The sequence below is a fragment of the Dasypus novemcinctus genome, chromosome 5 (genome assembly GCF_030445035.2).
Source record: "Dasypus novemcinctus isolate mDasNov1 chromosome 5, mDasNov1.1.hap2, whole genome shotgun sequence".
NCBI classification, from domain to species: Eukaryota; Metazoa; Chordata; class Mammalia; order Cingulata; family Dasypodidae; genus Dasypus; species Dasypus novemcinctus.
Window position 1 is genome coordinate 114,611,788 of NC_080677.1, and position 23,190 is coordinate 114,634,977.

The following is a 23,190-nucleotide window of genomic DNA, read 5'->3' on the forward strand; positions in this document are numbered from 1 at the left end:
CACATAATATATAAGTTTTAGAAGATCTACGAAGATTTTCTTAATGGACATGGCTGGAAATAAATCAATTCCAGCTTTTGATTTCCCAACGTAGTTCAAAAGCAAGATACACAAACCATACAGATTTCTAGAATTCTGGCAGGGAATGTTTAATTTCTACCCCCTATCCTTTTTTGAACAGTGGTTTTGCAATCTATCATTAGGCACTCTCTAGAATAATTGGTTATAAAAGATGTTATCTGTGAGTTGTCTATGTATTTTCCGATCTCTTTCCCATCATAGCAGTTACATGAGGTGATTCTACTTGTATGGCATATTGGCGGCTACCACTGCTAGGTCTCCCCAAGAGAACTAACATCTCAGAACATAAGTAACTCATTCCTTTAGGGCACATGAAGCTTCTCAGTTGGCAAAGTTTGTTCTCCATGATATAATATCACAAAGAGGTACCTACTATTGAAAACTAATGAAAGGGGAATGCTTAAGGACAAGATGGACTTATCTGTGGAGACAGCAGTGACAATAAAATGATTTTTTCCCCCTAATTTCTTTTTCTAAACCACCCCTACTTGTTGAAGATATAATATCAAATGGAAACATCTGAAGTCTACCTATTACAAAATGTTTCAAACTCACACTAATGCTAAAAAGGAATGAAAACAGAAAAAAAACAAAGCCCAAGGATCATCATCAAGTTTTGTTTTATTTAAGATTTTAGTTTTAATTCTGAAGAAAGAGGTACATTTCCTTGTTTTTAGTTTTAGCTTCAGGTTATAACCAGGTTTCTGTTTTCTTTTCTCCTGTCTTTTCAATACTGCACAAACGTCCAGAAACTACAGGGGTTAAGTAAAAGCTGCAGGCAAGGAGGTCAGAGATTTGCTCCTGATGGTGATCAGATGGCCCCAGAGCAGTGCTATCTCAGAGTGCCCTAAACAGGTGAATTTAATGTAAAAGAAAAAAAAGATTCTGACAGAGAAGACTGGAGAAATTACTTGTTTATCAGCTCTTATATTATGTATAGGTATTAAATCCGTGAATACTTCTTCTCCGTAAAACACCTGAATTTACTTTAGTGCCAAATTATTTTTCTCCTTTAAAAAAAAATCACTTTCCCCCTCCTTATAAACTCTTTAGCAATTGGCCAGTTACTACTACAGATCAATTTGTCTTTCCATCAACTTCCAATATATTCTTTTGCTTAATGTCACAATCAAGTTCTCTCCAACAATTTGCCAAAAGAATTAAAAATTAAATAAAATTAAAAGCATTTTCCCTGCAATAGTGATAAGCTGAATACAAGATGGATACCAGGACCACTGCTTCCCCCCATGCATTTAGCAATCTCAGTTAAATTAACCTGGTTTTCAAACTTCTGCAGTTGATAATGCATTTATTTGACCTTTCCTATAGATTAATCTCCAATCTCTGCTAAGCAGATTATGTCATTATTATGCACAACAGACAAACAGTAATTTTCTAAGTATCGAGACTGCCCTTTGATTTCTTTGTTTTTCCCCTCCTTGGCATTTTAGGAAACATTCAACAGTGTCACTCAAATGCTGGATCAACAGAAACTTTTACAATTAAAAAAAACGATGGTAATGACCCTGTGATCGCATTGCATCGCATCTGGGGGCAGGGAGAAAAAAATTGATCAGGAACTGGATTCTTCAGAACTTAAGAGATGAGAAGGGAGCTGTGGGTGGTGGGCTGAGAGGGAGAAAACAGGGTGGGATAAATCCTGCATTTTCTACTGGTTTCTCCTCTTTCCCTAATGGCGGTCCAGTGTTGAACTCTGTAGTAAATCTGTGGGGGTTTTGCTGGGGGGTCTGAAGGCTGTCTGAAAGCCTGGGGGTGGGGAGTGGAAGCTGGAAGGATTTGAAGGAGGAGGGTAGGGATTCCAACTGGCTCTGTGCAGTGGGATCTGTGTGCTGAAGGGGGTGCTGTGATGCGTTTGTGATGGAGCAGCACTGGGGCCGTCCATCTCTGTGAGGGCCTGAAGGGATTTTAGCCAGTGTGGAGGATTGTCATCTTGAAGAGAGTCTAAACTGTTTCCTGAAGATGCTGGAATACCTAAGGAGAGAAAAGAAAACAAGAGGGAAAAAGGTGAGTTTGTGCAGAAAGAGTAAGACGTTAGTCTAACAAATTTAAAAAAATGTAATTGGTTTATCTAAAAGCAACAGAGAAGAAATTACACCTTTAAACTTCTACCAAATAAGACCTTTTTAACCCTATATTCCTTTTATCTTCTACTCAAATGACCAAGATTTGCACAACCCATGCCTTCTTTTTCAACTAGTCTCCCACTGTCAGAGGCAAAGCTATAAAAATGATTCCCAAGAATTGTATATGTCCCAATTGTGCTTCTCCTCTAAAAAAAAAAATACATAAACAAGATAGCCTTATAATAGAGAGCTTTATTTATATTTTTAAAAGTGGAGTATGTTCCTTTTAAGGAGGATAAATCAGATCCTTTTGCACTTTAAGACCTATAAAATACACACATGCTGCCAGGTATTAACACCTACCTAGACCAAAAGAAGCAACTTAGGCACCAAATGATTTATTACACAACCAGGCAAGCAGAGTTAACCAAGACTGCATGACTCCTAAGAATGAAACAAGCCATTCCACACTTGTGGCTTTGTGAAAAGAAATTTATGTTGAAGAGACCTTTGTTTTTGCTTACTCTGTGCTAAAAACCAAATGATGGCAATCAGTGGAGCTGAAGGAGTGAAAGTTACCTGTGATGATGGCTGGGTCTGTCCAGCTGCCAGGGCTGTCCCAACTCAGGCTGTCGGTGGTGGCAGTGTTGGACGCTGATACACTGTGGTTGGCGTTGGAGGGGGAAGAAGAATTGGGCAGTCCACCAAAGTTGATGTTAATGTTGGGTAGAAGTGCCCTTAGCCCGTCCTGCCATTCCTTCATATTTAAACTCTCTACAGAACTGCTGTTGTCTGGGAGATTTACCAACAAAAAAATGAAAGATAAAAAAAAAAAAATAAAAAGCTGGCGTTAGAAACATATGTTGTTCTTTAGTGGGTAAGCGGGAGAAGAATTATTCTTTCTTTATTGAGCACTTAAAATGGGTTATCCTAGCAAGATAAACTTGGTTAGGATTCCACTTGCGAGCTCAGGGCCCCTCTAAATAAATAAGAAAAAACTCACTCAAAGATCAGGAGAGGGAGATTTTTGTCATTCTTACGGCCTCCTTCACCATTATGTGTTTGTAAATCAATAATCCAGTTTAAAGATTCAATTCTCTGGAGCACAATTTAGTTCTAGCTACATTACGAGGTTTTCGTATGTCAGGCATTTAGTCCAGCTAAGCTGATTTACACTGTATGAAAAGGTAAGCTTGTAAAGTTCAACAGAGCTAATTTCCAAGCCCTTTAAATCGAAGAAAAGTCATTTTATGAAGAATAAACATAAGTCAATGGAAAAAGAAAAATAAGTTCTTCCTGATTTTACTGGTAATGTATTTCAGAGGCAGTACTGAATAGGCTTTTGAATTTGAAAATAATTATTTTCTTCTTTAGTGACAAAGGCTATGGAGGAAGGTGCTAAAAGACCTTTTAGATGGAATATCTTCAACACTGTCTACCTACTCTACAGGACTACCAATCACTGAAAACATGAATCCTGGAGCCCCAAAGCTCTCTTAGGTCTATTTTTGAATAGTGTCAAACATGGTTAAGACACTATCAACATAAAAAGACTTTTTTTTGTAAATTGTAACTAGACAAACTTGATTTACTACCATCCAGAATCTACATATTATAACTAATTGGTCAGAAAAAAAGAGTAAAAGCTTAACAGCTACCTATAATAATTGCTTTATTGAAACAATCAATGCAATTTACTAAATCTTACTCTTCCTATATTTGCATACTACTTTACATTTGATTTTGTGTACAATTTAAAGGCACTCTGAGTCAATTATTATTTTCATTTGATCTTCAACAATCCTGCCAGGCAGGCAGAGCAGGAGGACTATTCTATATTTAAGAGACAAAGGAATAGATTCGAATGTTAAGACATAGAACTTTATAGTGAGAACCTGAACAGAGGTCTTATCAGAGTTTTTTTCTTTTTAAAAAATAATTCTGTGCTCTCTCTTGCTCTACGCTATACCGAATATTAACTGATGTTTGAGTGGGTCAAATATTTAAGAGAAAACTCAGAGAGACCCATGAGAGTCATGATTGAAAGAAGGCAAAAAAGAGCCTCAAAGCATTAGAGCTCATCCATTGGTTAGGATTACCATGATGGAGAAATATTTTAGCTGAAGGAATAAACTGGACTTTGTAGCCAGGAGTGGGGTGAAGGTGGGGGATCCAATCAACAACAAAATCACCAGTTTTCCCCTGGCTCCCTAACTGCAGGAAGTATTAACAAGATCACACTGATAAAGTCCTAGAATACCCTTGATTGCAGGAATATTTGGTGGCCATGGCACTATCACCTTTAAAGCAAATTGTCAAACTAATAACTTCAGATGGTTTTTAATTAGCCAGAAATTCAACTCTAATCAGGGAATGCTTTCTTGGAGGGAAATATCTTCCCAAACAAAAAGATGACTTACATCTATGGGAAAACTTTCAGGAAGATGCTCGGGTATCCTCTGTAACATTAACACTGTTGAACTAGTTGGGCAAAATCAGTTAAGTTTATGCAAATTATTTGAGCCTCCTTGTCCACTGAATGTAAAAAAAGAAAATAGAAAATAGCCCATAACTCACTCAGACTATTTTTCTCCTTACTTTTGCCTTATATGCAATGAGCACTTTAAGGAACCCTTAATTTTGCACAAACAGAGTAACACTTGCATTTATATAAAATTTATTTGGAAAACAGTATTATAATAAGGGCAAGAGACATTTGTTCCAGTGATTGTAGATTAATGAAATTAAGCAAGAATATATATTAGCCAACAAATTCACATATGGCACAATAGAGAAACAGTAAGAAACTCAGAACCTGCCAGGTATACTATGAGTATAAGCTACCTCAGGAAAGAAATGAGCTAGTTTATACCTCTTACAATCTTGCATACTCACACAAAAAATCATGTGCTTGGGCATCTTACGGGCCTGATTTCATGGGTGAGTGGTTTATAGCTAAACTGCAAAGTGTTACAGGGAGATGGATTGACATCTTAAGTTCTTAGAATAGGACTATTTCAAGTAGCTTAGAGAAAAAGAAGCTTTCTTCACCATATTCTCCACTACTGCTACGCCAAGCGCTGGCACAAAGAAAGGGCAAGAGAAAGGAAAACAGTTAAAACCTAACCCCCATCAAAATAGCTTGTCTAGGTACAATTTGTTTGGGTTCAGAGGGCTTTTGGTTTAATTCCATTCTTCGAAATACAAATAGCAGGGTTAATCAACCTTGGCACTATTAACATTTTGGCCTGAATAATTCTTTACTGTGGGGGACTGTCCTGTGCACTGCTGGACGTTTAGCAGCATTCCTGGCCTCTACGTACTAGAGGCCATAGCACCACTGCCCCATTTGTGACAACCAAAAATGTCCCTAGACATTGTTGAATGTATTCAGGGGAAAAAATCACCCCTAGTTTAGAACCACTGATACAAAGGAAGTCAATTCTGTTGTTTCTACAATTCTAGAATTCTAAATAACCCTGCTCAAATATATATTTTCCTTTCAAATAGCATCAGACCTCAGACCATTGGACTCAACTTGGGGCAACGTCATTTTCCTTTATATAGAATGTTACACTAGGGTGCAATTCAGAATATACAAGTGAATAATCTAATGGAGAAAACATTGGACTGATATTTGTAGCTGGACTGTACCTTGGGCACGTACAATCCTACTTTTTAAAAGCAGGACTAGTGTATATATTACTCTCTCATAAGCAAAAAAAAAGAAATAGAAAACAATTTGAAGCCCATCTATTATTAGATAAATGTCTACCAACAAATGTTTCTCTAGTGGTCAATACTGAATAGATAATATTCCAAAAAGTGAAGGCAGGGGATTTCTTATTACCGAGATCTGGCCCTGTGCACAACAGTTTCCGTTTAGGAACTTAGGGATAAAACCCATCATTCTCACAGAGGAACTGTGTAATCAGTCTCAAATACTAATTTTATTTAAGTGTTTAAGTATTTTATGATGCTAGAAAAACTAATTTTAATTATTTTGTTGTATAATATATAAGTATATACGGCAAAACACTGTTTTCAGTCCTAAACAATTTGTGGGTGGGGGGGTCAAGTTATTTATGGTAATTTTATTTTGCAGTGTAAACTCAGACTTAAAATTTAAAGTACTTTCAAGATAACACATACCATACTCTCATATTCCCTTGTGTAAGTATCATTATACTTTACCTGGCTCAGAAAATATTTTATTAAAGAAGAAATTATGGTTAAAGTTCTGCCATCTTACTGTTAGCCTGGTATAGTACTTAGACCATAACAAAAGTTGATCACAAACTGATTAATCTAGTTTTCAGGGGGAAAAAACAACAGTAAAAATTGCATATGTGCCTATAGTGTGCAAAGAGCACTAAAGCACTTACACCATCACCCCTGTTCTCAAAGAGCTTATTGTGTAGATGGTGAGACAATACAAGTACGTGAAAAGCTCAACAATTATAATCTAAAAAAGCAATAGAGGAAATGTCACAGGGTTTAAATGATTAATAAGTGTTACAAAAGTTTAGTAAAAAGAGAGGTAAGTGAGGAACGCATGTGAGAATATGCTGGTAGGTGAACAATTCAGAATGTAGACCCCTTAAACCTGAAAACCTCAAGAGATTGAAACTATCTTTGCTATTTCTACAAAACACTGGACTAGAACATTTACAAAGTACAGAGAAAGGCCCAGGGAAGCAGATGTGGTTCAGACAAGTGAGCTCCTGCCTACCACATGGGAGGTCCATGGTTCAGTTCCCAGTACCTCCTAAAGAAGACAGTGAGCTGGCATGATGGGCAGGCCCAGCAAGCTGACACAACAAGATGACGCAACAAGAGACACAGGAAGAAAAACATAATGAGAGATACAACAAAGCAGGGACCAGAGGTTCCTGGTGTCTCCTAAAAGAAACAAGCAATACAGCAAGCAGATGTGATGGGCAGGTGCGGCAAGATGATGCGGCAAGATGATGCAACAAGAGAGAGAAGAAGAAAAAACATAATGAGACATAGAACAAAGCAAGGAATGGAGGTGGCTCAAGCGATTAGGTGCCTCCATCCCACATCAGAGGTTCCAGGTTCAGTTCCCGGTGCCTTTTAAAGACAGAGCACAGAGCAAGTGCAAACAACAAGGCGGTGGGGAGAAATAAATAAATATGCATTTTTTTAAAAAGCCTATTTTATAAGCAATGGCTTTATTACAAGATAGAATTAAGCTGTGTTCGGACAGCAGACCTTTCATAGAAAATCATAAAGCAGAAACAGATGAATGGGCCAGGCAAGAGCACACAGCATCACAGCCACCAGTGAGTTTCTTTTTCATTCTTCAAATTAACTACCGTGTGTTAATCACTATGAAATGCAAAAGTATAAATATCAAAATGTGGGCAAACTTGCTTCTTACACTAAGTTGTCCTAAGTAACAAGTCAATGAGTTACTCCGTTTTGCATATAATCTTCGCATGAAGTAATTATTTTCAAACTGGTTTCACAAACTATAAAATTGTCTCCCGAGTCACCAGGGTAGAAACTGAGGGGCACTAAGACAACCCATCCTTCCCATCTTGATTTCTTCTATACACATCAGGGTACCATGTGAGATGTCACTTGAAAAATACAACCTGCTGCTAAGACTGAAAACATTAAACATCTATGTACAAGGACAACATGGTGGGATAAAACACACTTAAGAGCAACCCTAAAGCAAAAGGCTATTTCAAGTATTTGTTTCCTTTAATATACTTCGTGCCACCAAATCAGAATTTTGTCTCATTTTGGAATTCTAGCTTCTACCTTCCTTTGGTACCCCTTCCTCAAGGTTTCTTCATTAAACAATAAAAACATGGGCCTTATTAAACCAGCTTGATACAACTAAATTCACAAATCTACCCATTTCTCTAGTTTTCATGTTTGGGTAGAGTCAGCTGGCTCACACTTTCAGCCCTCATCCTCAATTTACTCCATTCTTGACTGGGGCCAGAGACCTCATATTTCAGGTGAAATTGCTCTCTGATAGTGGACAGACAGCCCAACTGAGGAGCAGCTGTTGAGAATCCCAATCATAAAAACATCCTGAAAAGAGTTTATCCTGCTCTTCAGTTTTTAACCCTTACCTAATAATTACTCCCAGCAGCCTCAATCTGCAGCCTGGTCTTGTTTTTCTAGAAAGTTTCTATTTTCCCTTCACTGTTGTCCTTTTAATTCAAAATGAGAGGTTCTGGTGGTTAGGTTACCTCCTTAAACAAATCTTTCTTAGTATAAGTGGCTGCGCATCTAAAACTTAGTTCCCATTATGTTTACTCCTATGTCAGTTTCAGAGGGCTACTTTTAAATCTTCATGCATTTTTAGATGGACACAGAGTGCCCAACTATTGCACCTTCCCCATACTCCCCTCCCCATTAGTTTTGGGATGAAGTCCAACTCTAATTATTAGCATATGATTTTAAGAAAGACTGAAGTTGCTCAAATCTTCAAAACATATCTTTAAGTATCTCAAATTATGCTTGTCCTATATGTTAAACCAAACTTTAAAGAGAAGATGAAATTTCTCATATTTGAATTTAAAAGAGTGCCATTATAATAAAGATGTGCAATATTTTAGGACAGCCACAAAAAGCATTTCAATTTACTAAAATATGCCAAGAAAAATGACTTTTGTGAATAAACTCTTCCAGACAAACATCATAAAACCAGATAGTTATGGAAAATGTTATTCTACTTAAACAAATAGAGTTTACACTCAAATTTCTAGGATTATGTCTAAAGTAAGATAGGTACCACAGAGCAGATTTACTGGGGCACAGAAAAATCTTCCGTGTTTAATAAAGCTGAAAGTGGAGTTTAGACTAAATAAAAAATTTAAGAACTCAAATGAAAGAGTTCTGTACAAAACAGGAAAACTTGAATAAATCAACAGCAAAATCATCAAATTTTATTCCCACAAGTAGAAGGAAATAAAAATGACCTAAAAATATGGTTTGTGCTTTCTGGATATTGTCTTGACTTCCTGCCATTCTGTCTAGAATACTTCCCTATCTCTTCTACCAAACAGTACTCAATCTTCCAAGTCTTGTCTTTTCTCTTCCACTGAGATCATTCTAGATGACAGTACTTATGGCCTGAACCACACTAATTTGGCAACAAACTGTATGCTGTTTGGTGTTATCTATTGTAGTTACTGTTTATCATATGTATTCCTATCTTATCTCTCACTACCCCACTGAAAGGTCCAGAAGGGGATATTTTGTATGTTCCTCAGCATGCAGTTCATTATCTGAGAAACTTTAGATGCTGCAAATATCTCTTGACTCAAAGGTCTGACTTAAGAGGAACTAGAAAGTCACTCTAAACACAAAACCTGTTTAACTTTTATTTGCATAATGCTATGAACAAATGTTTCTGTCCAAAAGGATGCAAATCTTTCTGGAAGCTATAGTAAGTTAAGCTTTGGGGTCCAAATGACTTCTCTGCATGTAACCTAAAGGAAATGAACAACAAAGATATGTTTTTAATAGTGTTTCAGATGCCAAAACACAAGCAAATATCATTTTTTAAGTTCAATGCATTTAAATTGTTTAAATAAGGAATGATTTTTAGATAGCTATAATACAGACACTCAGTGTACAAGATAGTGAACTGTCTACAAGATCTATTCTACCCATTTTTCTACTCTAGACACTATTCATTACTCACTATGCACTTTATGAATTTCATTACTTTAGTACAACAATCAATGAGGTAGCCAGAAGCTTCATTTTACAAATGAGGAAGTTGAGTGAACTCTACTACTTTAAAGTATTTTCCTAAGGCTATGTAGTTTAAAAAAAGTGTCAATAAGCAAACCCAGTCTGATTCCAAAGCATTTGTTCTTGCCACCAAAGCAGTCCTTCTCTTGGCAGGACTTGTGGGCTAAAAAGGGGAGGGCAAAGATGTTTAAGTGCATGCAATATGTGATAAGTGCTATTCTAGCATGAAAAAAGCCCTATGGCAGGGAAGTGAATAATGCTGCCATCCTGCATGTAGGATAAATGGTGACTAGAAAAGTAACAGAGGCAGTAAAGCTGACACAAAAGAAGTAAAGGGCATTCCACACAGAATAGAGGGCACCAAAAGCTGGGAACTCATACAATATAGTAGGAACATTTCAAAAGGTAAATAGATGTATTCCGCACAATGTGCACTTTTCTCTTCTAGAATGCTCCTATAAGGAACTATAAAAATCTGTTTGGGAGGGGAATCAGATTATCTAATGAGAACAAGGAAAAGACTTAGATTACTGTTTTATGAAGGCTCAGAAAAGAGTGGCCACTAGAAGCAGATAGTAAGAAAAAAAAAAAAACCAGGGAAAAACACTTATGAAAAGATGTCTATGTATAAAACTATATATAGAATGAGCAAAATGTAAATTTAAAATTTAATGCAAAAGGATATATACATTCTTAGAAGTATCAGACTGAATCAGATGGAACCTGAACCAGAATATACAAGCAACAAAGCTGAACGTGAGGAGCAGAAAATCCAATTTAAGTAATCTGCAAAATTTGAGATTAGAAGTTAAGAGAAAAGCATTCAAGTGAAGAAAAAACAGCACTGATAATTTCCCTTTTTGATCATCTCTTTTCCAAGGTAGAAGAAACAAGCAGGAAGTCTTAAGTCTGGACTTAATTCTGACCAACAAAGAACTGGTTGGTTCTTGTGAAAGTAGAAACCCTAGGAGTATGTGCCAGGATTTACAGAAGCAAGAAATGGGAACTAAACTTGTATTCTGGGATAATAGGTATCCTGGCTTAGTTTTTTGCAATTACTACAGGTACTGCAATCATTTGTTTACATGTCAATTTTTTTTCTACTAGACTGTAAGCTCCTCTAGAAAAAGGGCCCTGATGTAACAGTTTCTGTATACAGTGAACAGTACCTGAACCTCAGTAGGTACTCCATGTTTCCTAAATGAACAACCCTGAAAATTTACTTCCATATTAAAAAGAATTTTTTAAAAAGTTCAGAAGAAGGATAGGTGAGGGTAATACTATGGCTCTAAGGCATCTACATTCACAGGCCACAAAAGATGCTAAAACATGACATTCTGATTATACAATAAATAATTCAGTAAGGAAAAGAAAATGGGAGAAATCTAAAGAAACCAGTTGTTGCACAGGGAGAATCTGATGGGATTAGTTTTGAAAACAAAGTTTAGAAAAGATGGATGAAGGTGTATAACCTACCTGTATGTAAGAGTATCCTAATCGTTGAGAATTAAAATCAGAAGTCCACAGTGCTCTGAGGATTGTAAAAAAAAAATGCTGAAGGCAAGAAAAAGTTATGTTTGGAATAAGGAAAACAACGGTTAGGAAAGGCCACCACACATGTCAAGAAAGTGAGGGAGAAGGCAAAGATATGTAAGTAATTCCATCTTCATTTTGCTTCCTTCCACATTCTTTATAAAGAATACAACCCTCAAATCGGAAAGGTTGAGACACACAAAGACATTAAAAGAGTATATCTAATCAATTTAAATGAGTTTAAATAGCTAGGAATAAAGCAAATTATATCCCAGAGTATTAAAGATGTGATCACAAAACAATTGCTAAGTGCAACAAACAGGAAATGGCAGCGCCCAAAAGTTTTTGGGAAAATTCTGGAACAGATTAGGGGCTTGGTGATTTCTTTAGAAATGAATATGATAGGTTTCTCAGCTACTGCTCTATCCACTTGCATTTGGGGATATTTTGCACAGGAAATAATAGGTAGTGTTTTAGTTAAGACCTTAGTACTTTTCCAATGTGAAATATACAGGAAATCAAACTTCATTAACCTTGAAATTGAACAAGTAGTAAGAGGTGCAACTTCTCCTGACAACTGTTTTCCACTGGAACGTCCTCCCCCTATCATCCCTTGGTCTACTTTCTCTCCTCTTCTGCTGCCTGCCCAAACTTACAGACTTTGCAGCTAGTTTCCATCCCCATGCCACTAACACATCAGGCCCATCAAAAGGATGGAAAAGAGATCAATGAAAGCCAAAATGCATTAAAAAAAGAATGCATTCTATGAATAGACGTCTTAGAATGCAAAAGTATATTATATCTTGAATTCAGCAGTTCTATTAAGTTCTCTGATGGTACTCTTTGGGATAAGATTGTAAAGTCTATTCTTAACAACATAAATATTAACATCAGTAATAACATTTATCTATACTTTATAATTATACAGTCTTTTAAAAAATGAACTTATAAGATGATATACAAATAAAGCACACTCTACACAAAATCCAAACATATAAAATTTAACAGGTATACATTCAGATTTTTAAAAATACATTAGGAAAATGCAGGATTGATGAGATCTAATCAACCAGTAGTAATATGGTTGGAAAAGGTCTAGTTGTTTTACTTAATAGGCTCATAATATTTGATAGGACAACTGGGTATGGAATTTCTAAAATGGTAACACTGAGAATATGTTAACAGATGTGCAATGTCTAAATTATCAACAGTATGACCTTGGGCAAATCACAAATACCATCATGAGGATTAGTTTCCTTACTTATAAAATGGAGATAATACCTACCCCTCAGGATACTTTTATAAAAAGGCTCTGTAAACTTTAAAAGAATATACAAATATTAGTAATAAAAAAAGTTTTAACGAAAAAGGTCTACTATGTCCTACAATTATCTGATCATATCTAGATTATCATATTCAAGTGTGAATTTAAGAATGGTATTGTCAAATCAAAATACATGGAGAAATAGACTAGAGAGAACTTGAAATCATGTTAAATATAGAATGGTTGGAAGAAATTGGGATGTTTGATCTACCACTAGACAATTGATAATTGCCTTCATATATCTGACAAATTATACTCAAGAGGGACAAATGGGCAAAAGATAAGATTTTGGTTTACCCAAGAGAAACATTTGTTTTTGATAGTTACAAGTTGCCCAAAAAACCTCCTACTGAGAAAAATTCCCAGAACAGCTCAGCAGCACACATAAAGAGTTCTGAAAAAGCAGGTATTCCAGAGGACTTCTACATGGCATATGTGTGTTTGTTTAGGGGAGATACTTATTGATATTTTAATATAGAGATTTGTGAATAACATAAATGAGGAATGGGATGGTAAAAAAAAAGTGTTAGGTAAAATTAAAAATGTGGGGGGAACTGGGAAAATAAGGAAAAGTCAAGAACTGACTTAGAAGTAAAGGGGAGAAGAGAAAAGGAAGGGGGGCGGGACGGGCAGGAGCGAGAACCTTACTGTTGAATGCCACAATAGAACCAAGAGGTAAATTATAACTCATGTGCAAATGAATCCAATCAAATGCTTCCAAAAGTCCAGCTGCAACAAAAAGCAGATCCACATTTTGTAGGCCTCCAGAAGCAATTAAGAGTATCACTTTCTCAACCATCAGTTTTCATTCAACAAACATTTACTGAATGTCTACTCTATACTATTTTCTCTGGAGCTTGGTGCTGTAACATTCTCCAGCAGTCTCCTAAAATCCATGCTGTTCTGCTGTTTTTTTATTTCTTTAGATCTCTGGAGGCTGGCTGTCCCAAACAGTCAGTGATAACTTTTACTTGCTCACTGCCAATAAAATATTTTAATGGGGGTAGATGTTTCTTTTCAGGATTGCATTCACACCAAAGTATTATGCTGCATATGCAGCAAATCCCTTTATGAAATTCCAAAGAATACTGATGTTCATAATTTTCCAAATAAAGAGATTACCAAATTTTCTAAATGTTATTTAAAACACCAAATCCAAGTTGTTTACTGCAGTTGATTATACAACCCACTTTTATTTCAATAATTAAGGTTGGTCAATCTCATCTGTTTTTGGCAATATGGCTCCTAACTTGATGCACGGAATTATCTTAAGGATTTAAACCAAAGTCACATAGGGGAGTGGATGTGGCTCAAGCAGTACAGTACCTGCTTCCCATGTGGGAGGTCCAGGTTCAGTTCCTGGTGCCTCCTTAAAAAAAAAAAAGCAAACAATTGAAAAAGGCAACTCAGGGGAGCCAATGTGGCTCAGTGGTTGAGTGTTGGTTTTCCACCTGTGAAGTTCTAGGTTCAATCCCTGCACCTGGTACCTCAAAAAAATAAATACATAAATAAAGGGGAAAAAAGTAGTTTTAGCAGAAATACCCAATAGCTTTAAAAATAAAATCAAAGTCACATAAAGCTCAAATGAGAAGACTGTAATTACCCATTTTTCTGAAAAAGGATTTTACTTGACAAATTTGTTGTAACTCAGATATGAATTTCATTTTTTAAAAACTATCTTTTTAGGCATTAAAACACTTACTTTATTTCTTCAATTTCAGGAAAAAAGGTTATTTCAGGAAATGAAGTAACATCATTTTACACTGAAACTAAATGAAAGAGATAAAGGTGCAGCCATGGTGATGAACATTTACAATCCACAGACCAAGCACATATCTTCCTAAGTTCTTTTTCATTGTTCTAGTTACCCACGCCAAGAAATTAAGGTTTTAAGATTCTTTAAAAACAAATGTTTTCAAAACAAACATGCATATTCTGAAAATTAACTATTTTAGCTATGCGTAATGTATGACTAAAAAGTAAGACTGTTCTACTTTTTTCCTCATTATTTATTCACATACCAGGGAAAATAAAAATTTTTTAAATTCTACTTTTCTAGTGTTGTCTCAATTTAGAAATAATTACTCCTAATAAGAAGGCATCCTTTCTATATCTACTAAAGGTGAGATTTTTGTGGAAGACAGCATTTCAAAAGACCTGATGAATTTAGAGGCCTATGCGCTCACCACCAGACCATGAAGGGGCCCTAGTTTAGAAAGAATTTTAAATATACATTTGAGTGTTCATCATTGCTGTAATTTATTATAATTCTATCTCGAACAAAGGCTGCTAGATAGTCTTGGCAGAATCAATTCTCAGTCAGTATTGAGTCTTACTGTGTAGGAAGGAAGGCAGGAAAGAAAGGAAGATCAGAGGAATACATTCTCAAATATAAATCAGAAACTACAATTCTTATTCCACAATTTCCTATATAAATTCAGCTTTATACTAAATTAAAAGTAATGCTTTAGCAAAAAATTAATTCTTAATTTTATTAAAAATCACACTTTTTAAAAAAAGCTTTGAATTTTAACCACATGGTAAGTGGTAAGTGAATTTTAAAAGAGCTAGAGGGAAGTAGATGTGACTCAACTGATAGACGTCCACCTACCATATGGAGGGTCCAGGTTTTGATCCCCAGGGCTCTTGACCCATGTGGTAAGCTGGCCCATGCACAGTGCTGCTGTGCACAAGGAGTGCCATGCCACGCAGGGGCACCCCCACACAGGGGTGCCCCACACGCAAGTTGTGCGCCCTACAAGAAGAGCTGCCCCGTGCAAAAAAGCACAGCCCACCCAAGAGTGGCACCACACTCTTGGAGAGTGTGGACACAGTAAGATGACACAACAAAAAAGATGTAGTTTCCCAGTGCCACTGAATAATGCAAGCAGACACAGAAGAACACAAAGCAAATGGACACAGACAGTAGACAACGGGGGGAGGGGCGAAGGGGAGAGAAATAAATAAATTTAAAAAAAAAATTAAAAGAGCTAAAGTCGCCTTAGCAGTTGGGAGAATGAGTAATGCCAAGTCTAATAATGTCAAAATCTTTAATTAACTCAACATTTAACAGTACAGTGGTTGATCTTCAATCTACTCCAAAACCCAGACTACGTTTTCTGTTTCAATGTACTGTTTTGAATTATAAGAGAAATAAGGGGGAAAAAAGAATATGGTGACTAAAACGCAAAAACCAGTTTGGGAAAAAAAGCTGAAAGGCTAGCAAAATGTTTACTAGGGATACAAAGAGTATGTATGATGAATCTGGTAATCGAGCACAGAAACTGTTGAGTAAACACAGAGCGGTCTGATGGGGGGAGAGCTCACTCCTTTAAAAAAGGAAAATTCAGACTTATCAGGGATCCACAACAGAATTCACATTAAGATCTAGTTGTGACTTCTCTAATTGTGGTAAGTTACACAGAGAAAGAAATGGTTTCTTCTTTAGCCAAAGAAAGAAAAAGAAATGGTAGATGGGTAAGCACAAACTATCAGAATGAGAAGACTTACAGCGGTGAAGAATTAAAACCTGAAAGCGTGTTATAAAGCAGGTTGCAGGGCTGTGTGTATTTGTTTGGAAGTTATTTAAGATCCTGGCTTATTTTAGTAACATACTTCATTCCAATTAAATAATCATTAAGCATTTAAAGCATAGGTGTGGTCTTGGGAGTTTACACCTAACAGTGCTGACTAGACTAAAACTCAAGGTATGTTATACTTGTCTGGGACTAGGAAAAGACTAGTTAGGTTAATAAATGAATGTTAACAGATTAGAAGTAAAAAGATTAGTCTAAATGTGGAGAGGGTGAGATAGGCATATCAGCAATCCATAATCATAAATTTTAATAATTTATATTTTTAATAGAGAACAATAAGTGGATCTATTGTATGTAATCCAAGACTCCGTTTAAGGTCAATGGGAAACCTTCCTATTCAGTTGATGAAATTGTCATCCAGAACTTTCTTTTCTTTACCTGTGTATTCAAATTATAAGTCTCACAGATGTCAGACTTCTTGCGAATGCCAACATATAAAATGACAATGCTTTAAAAATCACAGATTCCAGGTCACTACGTTCTGCTCTGTAGAAACACTGTTTCAGGATGCAAGGCTGAAAGAGGGTAAGGCTAATAGAGACCTTGGGACAAGATCTCACCATAAACAGTACTAGGCTACAAAAGTTGATTGCAGTCAGTTTCCTTGCATTTCTTGGAGATGGTGATTAACACCTTCAAATCCCTGTGGAACTTTACCTGTTTCATTATGCTGAAAACAACTCTCTTGATTGAAAAAAAAATTAGCAGATATTCTATCACTTTACATGTTGGGCATGGAGTAGGAGCTCTTCTTCAAAGATGAACCTGTGATCACATCTTCAATGTGGGCCAGTATATCTTGGTACTATTTATTATAAGATTTTTGTTGCTGTTCTGTAATAGTGATGCCACTGGTCTAGTGATCTTGCATGCTGGTCCTTAAATGCTTTTTAGCAATGCAGAAAAAATTCTCAAGTATTGGAAACTGAATTCCATCCATTTTACTCATTAGTCTACTTCTGATGTGGGTAATTATGAAATTATTTTAAGTCTGCATTAAGGGTACCTTCAAGGTTCCCTCCTAAAATTACTCCAAGATCACTGGATCATATTTAGCACCAGGCTGATCTGATAACTTACAGAATCTATGATAATAGTTGCCAGTAGACGAACATTTTGAATGCCTTCAACTCATTATTTATACTGATATTCACAGTTTAAAGTCCTTGATGTGAGAGAAGTACTATAATAACTAAACTACAAGGCACAACAAAGTTTGGAAAAGAGATACAGCCTAAATCTTGGAAGTATTTTTCCTCCTGGATTACGTATATGGAAGCAAATACAGACTGTGAGGGCTAACAGAATTTTAAACTGCTTTTAGAATATAACAATGGACAAATCACAATCTTTCTGAATCTTATCATTATCATTATCTTTCCTTTAAAAGGCAAACTGTTAAAACTATGTCTATCACAGCTCTGAAATTTCATGATTCAAACACAAATCTTTTTAAAATTATCCTTTCCTTAGGTTTTCCCAAGGACCGTGACATGGATGAGTATTCTCAGTAGTGAGAGTGGCACTAGCGAGAATAAAGTTAGGAAAATATCTGTTCAGATAAAAACACGACCAGGGTGAAGTGGATACCAGTATTGTAACCTCATGACTTTTAAATAGAATCTATGTTTTCTTAAAAAATATATTTTTTAGAGAAAGACAGTATATAAATAAAGCATCGAGCCTGAACATATTAATTAATCAGAACAAAGCAGGAACCAAATAAACACATGAAAAGTCATAGATTATGAGACTGGTGAACTGTCTCTGAGCTAAGAATCTATAACTGCAAGTTGCACTCATCTGCTATATGGGATCGAAGTCCCTCTCAATTAGAGGTGGAGTGGGCATCATCATCCCAGAATCCTCAGGATTGGGGAAATAAATATAGATTAGAGTGGATTTACTGGTATTCTACTATAGACTTATTGGGATTCTAACAACGGAAGAAATTATATCATTGATGTGGAAGCAGTGGCCACTGGAGGTGCTAAAGGCAGGGAGAGGGGAAAAGGTGTAATATGGGGACATTTTCTGGACTTGGAACTGTCCTGAATGACACTGCAATGACATATACAGGCCATTATATATCCTGCCATAATCTAAAGAATTGAGTGGGAGAGTGTGTAAACAACAATGTAAACTATAATCCATGCTTAGTGGCAATGCTCCAAAATGTGATCATCAATTGCAATGAATGTACCACACTAATGAAAGAAGCTGTTAAAATCGGGAAAAGTTGGGAAACGGACTTTGGCCCAGTGGTTAGGGCGTCCGTCTACCATATGGGAGGTCCGCGGTTCAAACCCCGGGCCTCCTTGACCCGTGTGGAGCTGGCCCATGCGCAGTGCTGATGCGCGCAAGGAGTGTCGTGCCACGCAAGGGTGTCCCCTGCGTGGGGGAGCCCCACGCGCAAGGAGTGCGCCCGTGAGGAAAGCCGCCCAGCGTGAAAAGAAAGTGCAGCCTGCCCAGGAATGGCGCCGCCCACACTTCCCGTGCTGCTGACGACAACAGAAGCGGACAAAGAAACAAGACGCAGCAAATAGACACCAAGAACAGACAACCAGGGGAGGGGGGGAAATTAAATAAATAAATAAATCTTTTAAAAAAAAAAAATGGGGAAAAGTGGCAGGTATGGGGAGTGGGGCATATGGGAATCCCTTATATTTTTAATGTAACATTTTATGTAATCCAAATAGCTTTTAAAAAATAAATAAAAATATATTTTTAAAAAGTCATAGAGACATGGCCTCAGACTTTTTCTCTGCTACATTCACTAAGTGGCAGAATTATTTGAAGAGTATTATACACAAAACCACTCACACATACGGAGACTCCTATTTAGCCTCACACACATAAGAAAACTGGGCTTAATTTACCTTTGAGGTGCAAATCCTTTCTGACGTAAAGTTAACTAGGTGTCCTTTCTGTAAAGGACTATTTCAAAAATTTTTACCTATTTAGGAAAGCAGTATTCTAAGGGGCTTTACAGCAATGGCCAATCTAGTTCCTATTATAGTACTTTTTAACATATCAGTACATGGCAGAATGGTCCCCAAGATCATGACAACTCATAATATCTGCATTAGTCTCCTGGATTATAAAACCCTCAAAATAAAGAAAAATTAAATTTAAAAATCAAAACTCATACTTTCTTCCCTCTAGTACAGAGAAAAGACACCAAAAATGATATCAACATGTAAAAGACTCAGAACTATTAATAAATTATGCAATTTCCTGTGATAAAATCTTGTTGAATTAGATCATTTAAAGCTCCTTGCCTCTGTCCCCTATCCCTTGAAGGGGAAAGTATAAAAGTTCCTTGACCCACAAACTGAGATGAAAAGTGCAGAAATATGAAATATTTTTTGCCTTTCAGCTTACTGCTAAAATACTGAATCTAGATGCTGGTATTACCACATAACTTCAACAAGAGATCAAATTCTAACAGCTATAGAATGGGTTGTTTATTCTACTATTTTAACATTGAGATAATTTTTTAAAAGGTATTAGGTGCTTTAAAGGCTGTATAAATTACAGTATATGGGGGAAAAAATCTTTTGCAGCCTTGTAACGGAGCATAGTAGTAGGTCTGAGTACCAAACAGAAGCTGGAACAAAAAAACTGTTATACAGCAAGTATGTTCCAGGGTCATTTTGGAGCTTCCAGGGACCTTTAGAATAAAAGTATGTTAAGTGGGCTAGTAACACACAGTAACATCGATAGTTGCCTTAGGAAGTGTTGTCTGGACGACCCTGGAGAAAATGGACTGGTTTTCAAGTTTGACAGTTTTAAGCTACTTCATGGAACTTCTGCATACTTTAGTCCAATTCTCAAATAGCTTAAATACAGGCTTCCCTTCAGTTCCATGTACCTAACAGGTGCAAATTAGATCAATTTATAGAATTCAAATCCAGGACAGACTCTCTAGAAGGCCATGAAACAGTGGATTCTCCTTAATGAGTCTTGCTTGATTTCTCAGTTTGATTCTTTGGAAATAGCTCCTGATAAAAAGCTGGTGTGACCAGAAATAGAAAGGTTCCTAAAAATAATACTCATGGCAGCAAATCAGAGGCAGTATGAAGATCCAAGGAGCAGTCATTTCTTAACCTATCAGCATGGTTTCACAAATATAGTGTCCTTAAGCAACGATTTATACAAAGCATTATCTTCCTTAAATGTCACAACTGATATCTTAGTTGACATATATGGAAACAAGTCCAGTGAGTTTAAAAATATTTTACTGTTAAAAAAACTCAGGTTGCTTCCAAACTAGGGACTTTTGCTGCTAACTGAAAAAGGAGGAAAAAAGAAAAATAAATACATGTATCTCTACCCCTGTTCCACATTACTGTCAGCAATTTTCCTAGAAGTCATATCCTAAGTATTCAATAGGTAAAAGACCATAAAGTTAGGCCAATAATATGTAGCTTCAAATCTATGCACACAATGAATTCTCTTATTGGGAAAACTGCTAAAATATTTTTATACACTGTTATGATAAAATTCTTAATTTCTCTCTTCTCTACTTTTCACTAATCTACTGCTTTTAAATTCTATTTCCTATAAAAATAAAGCACAGTGGCCTAGTCCAATTAAATAAGAAAAGAGACTTTCACAATGTAGGTAGAAAACTCAGTCTTTCCAGTTTGTATGTGAACTTGGGAGAAGCTAGCACATACCTGTAATATGGACTCTTTAACTCATCAGAGTCCATACCTACTCCCTCTCTGTCTAAAACTTTCACAATGCAATTAACATTTCCACCAATCTCTCACACTCTGGTCTTACTTACACCTGTCCTGTTTCAAATCTGTGTTTTGTTTTGTTTTTTAAGGAGGTACTGAGGATTGAACCCGGAACCTTATAAGGGAGAAGGAGGCACTCAAACCGGAGTACATCTGCTCCCCAATTCTGTTTTTTCCTAGGCCTTCCCCATTCTGCTTCCATGTCTTTCTACTGAGTTTTTGTGGAAAGAATGTTTGTTCCATTGCAGTTTTCCTTCGGATCATTTTTTCTTTACAGGTAAGCTGGCCCAGGATTCACCAAGTAATACCATATTTTCTACTATTCTTACTTACATACCACCTCCTCCTCTTAGCCTCCTTCTTGACCCCCAACCCTAACGTTAGACCTACTCTCCTTTCTGTGGATCTCTCATCATTCAGCATTGAGTGGTGATCATACTGACCACAATCTCCTTAATTCCTTAACAATAGTCTATCTGTTCTTTGAACTCATCAATATCTAAAATCTCTGAACTCCATTCAACATCACATATATCACTGGTTCTTTCCTGCCTCAATGGACTCTTCCCTATTTCTGACCATAGACTAAACATTTGATTACTGTCTTTTTTAATGCCCTATTTCTCTGTCCTCTTCACTTTCTAACCAAACTCTCAATATTTGCTTTTTCCACTTCAGATGCTTTTTGCTGAACCAAAGGAACATAAAAACATACATATCTGGACTGTAACATTTAAAAATTTGACCCTTTTCTTTACTCAACATCTCTTTAAATTTCTTTTGAATATACTCCTAGGCTTAATTTCACAGATTTTTAAAATCTCCTTTCTTCACAGGATTCCAACTACTCTCTCACCCCCATTCTTAAATAACAATGCATTCTAAAAACTACTGATATTAAATGAGCCCCTTCACATATTATCCTTTTCTTTAATACCACTTTCTCTTTCCTGGATCTTTTATTGATCTTAAAAATCACAGAGGAAGATATATTTCACCTCTCTAAAGCTAAACCGACAACCTCATCTTAGCAGCTTCTCTTATCATCTGAAGAAATCAGCTATCTTAACGGACTGACCTATCTCCTCTTTTGCACTGTTAGTATTTTCCTCTCAATCGGCTCTATCTGTTCTGCCTTTAAACATTTAAGTCTCTCCCTTCTCTTAAAGCAGTACTTTCTAAGATCTATCATTCATATAGTTAGCGTTTTGCTTTTCTCCTCCTCTTTGCTGCCAACTGTCTTAAATAAGTAGTCAGTGATTACTGCAACCATATCCGTGGCACTTACTCATTTTGGCTGTATTTTATAAAATACACAGGATATCACTGTCTGGAGTTATCACCTCTGTATAAGATAGTTTCTTAAAAGTTATTGTATTTTCAATTGTACTGATACCCATCTCTCAAATCCAATTATGCAGCTATGGTAAACTTCATGATCAAAGGAACAAAAAAATTCAAAACCTTTCAAACTCAATATAGGATAAAATGTCTTCCAGTTTATATAATGGAAGATTGGTAACCTTCATTTTTTAAGATTTCAATGTACCTGCAATCTTCTCTTTTCTCTTTTGGCATTGTGAGGTAATCCCTCAGTGGGAGCATATGTCTAAGGACCTGTGTCACAGTAAAGAGCTCTGGTAATCTTGAAGATGCACAGAATACCATACAAATAGAAGACATGCCAATAGAAATGCGCAGAGACAAAATGCATTAAAGTAGTTTTCATTTACAAGAACATAAATATAGAAAATTCTTATTTCCCAGCAGACTCAATAAGGAGTAAGAATCATGAGCATCCATACACGATTGAGAAAAATGAATGTATGCCTTCCCAATTAAGACTTTTTCACCCCCTCAAATTATGATTTATTTTAAATGTTTCAGTATAGGTATTTAATATCTCTTGTCACTGATAGATTATTGAGGGAAATAATGAAATAAGTCTGGACTGTTATGGCTACTCTTGTGGTTAAAATATATCAAAGAGCTGACACTACTGACAAATTGTTACTAGACTGTTATCCCTGACAACAGGGTATTTTATTCAACCTTGTATCCCTTAAGACCTAGCTCAG

General features: G+C 36.3%; 1 protein-coding gene across 5 annotated transcripts in view; it reads right to left on the bottom strand.

Annotated features, from left to right (window-relative positions):
- Positions 1–684: 684 nt before the first annotated feature.
- The window catches only part of CNOT4 (CCR4-NOT transcription complex subunit 4), a 133,825-nt gene continuing 111,319 nt past the window's right edge, over positions 685–23,190 (bottom strand). For 3 of the 5 annotated variants that reach the window (XM_004470446.5, XM_004470447.5, XM_058297418.1), the window contains exons 11-12: positions 2,745–2,957; positions 685–2,073 (exon numbers count right to left, since the gene is read on the bottom strand). In XM_004470446.5, coding sequence (XP_004470503.2) covers positions 1,772–2,073; positions 2,745–2,957 — 515 coding nt within the window. In that variant the 3' untranslated portion in view covers positions 685–1,771. The remainder of the gene's footprint in view (positions 2,074–2,744; positions 2,958–23,190) is intronic. The other 2 variants (XM_004470448.5, XM_004470449.5) reach the window with 1 other exon arrangement.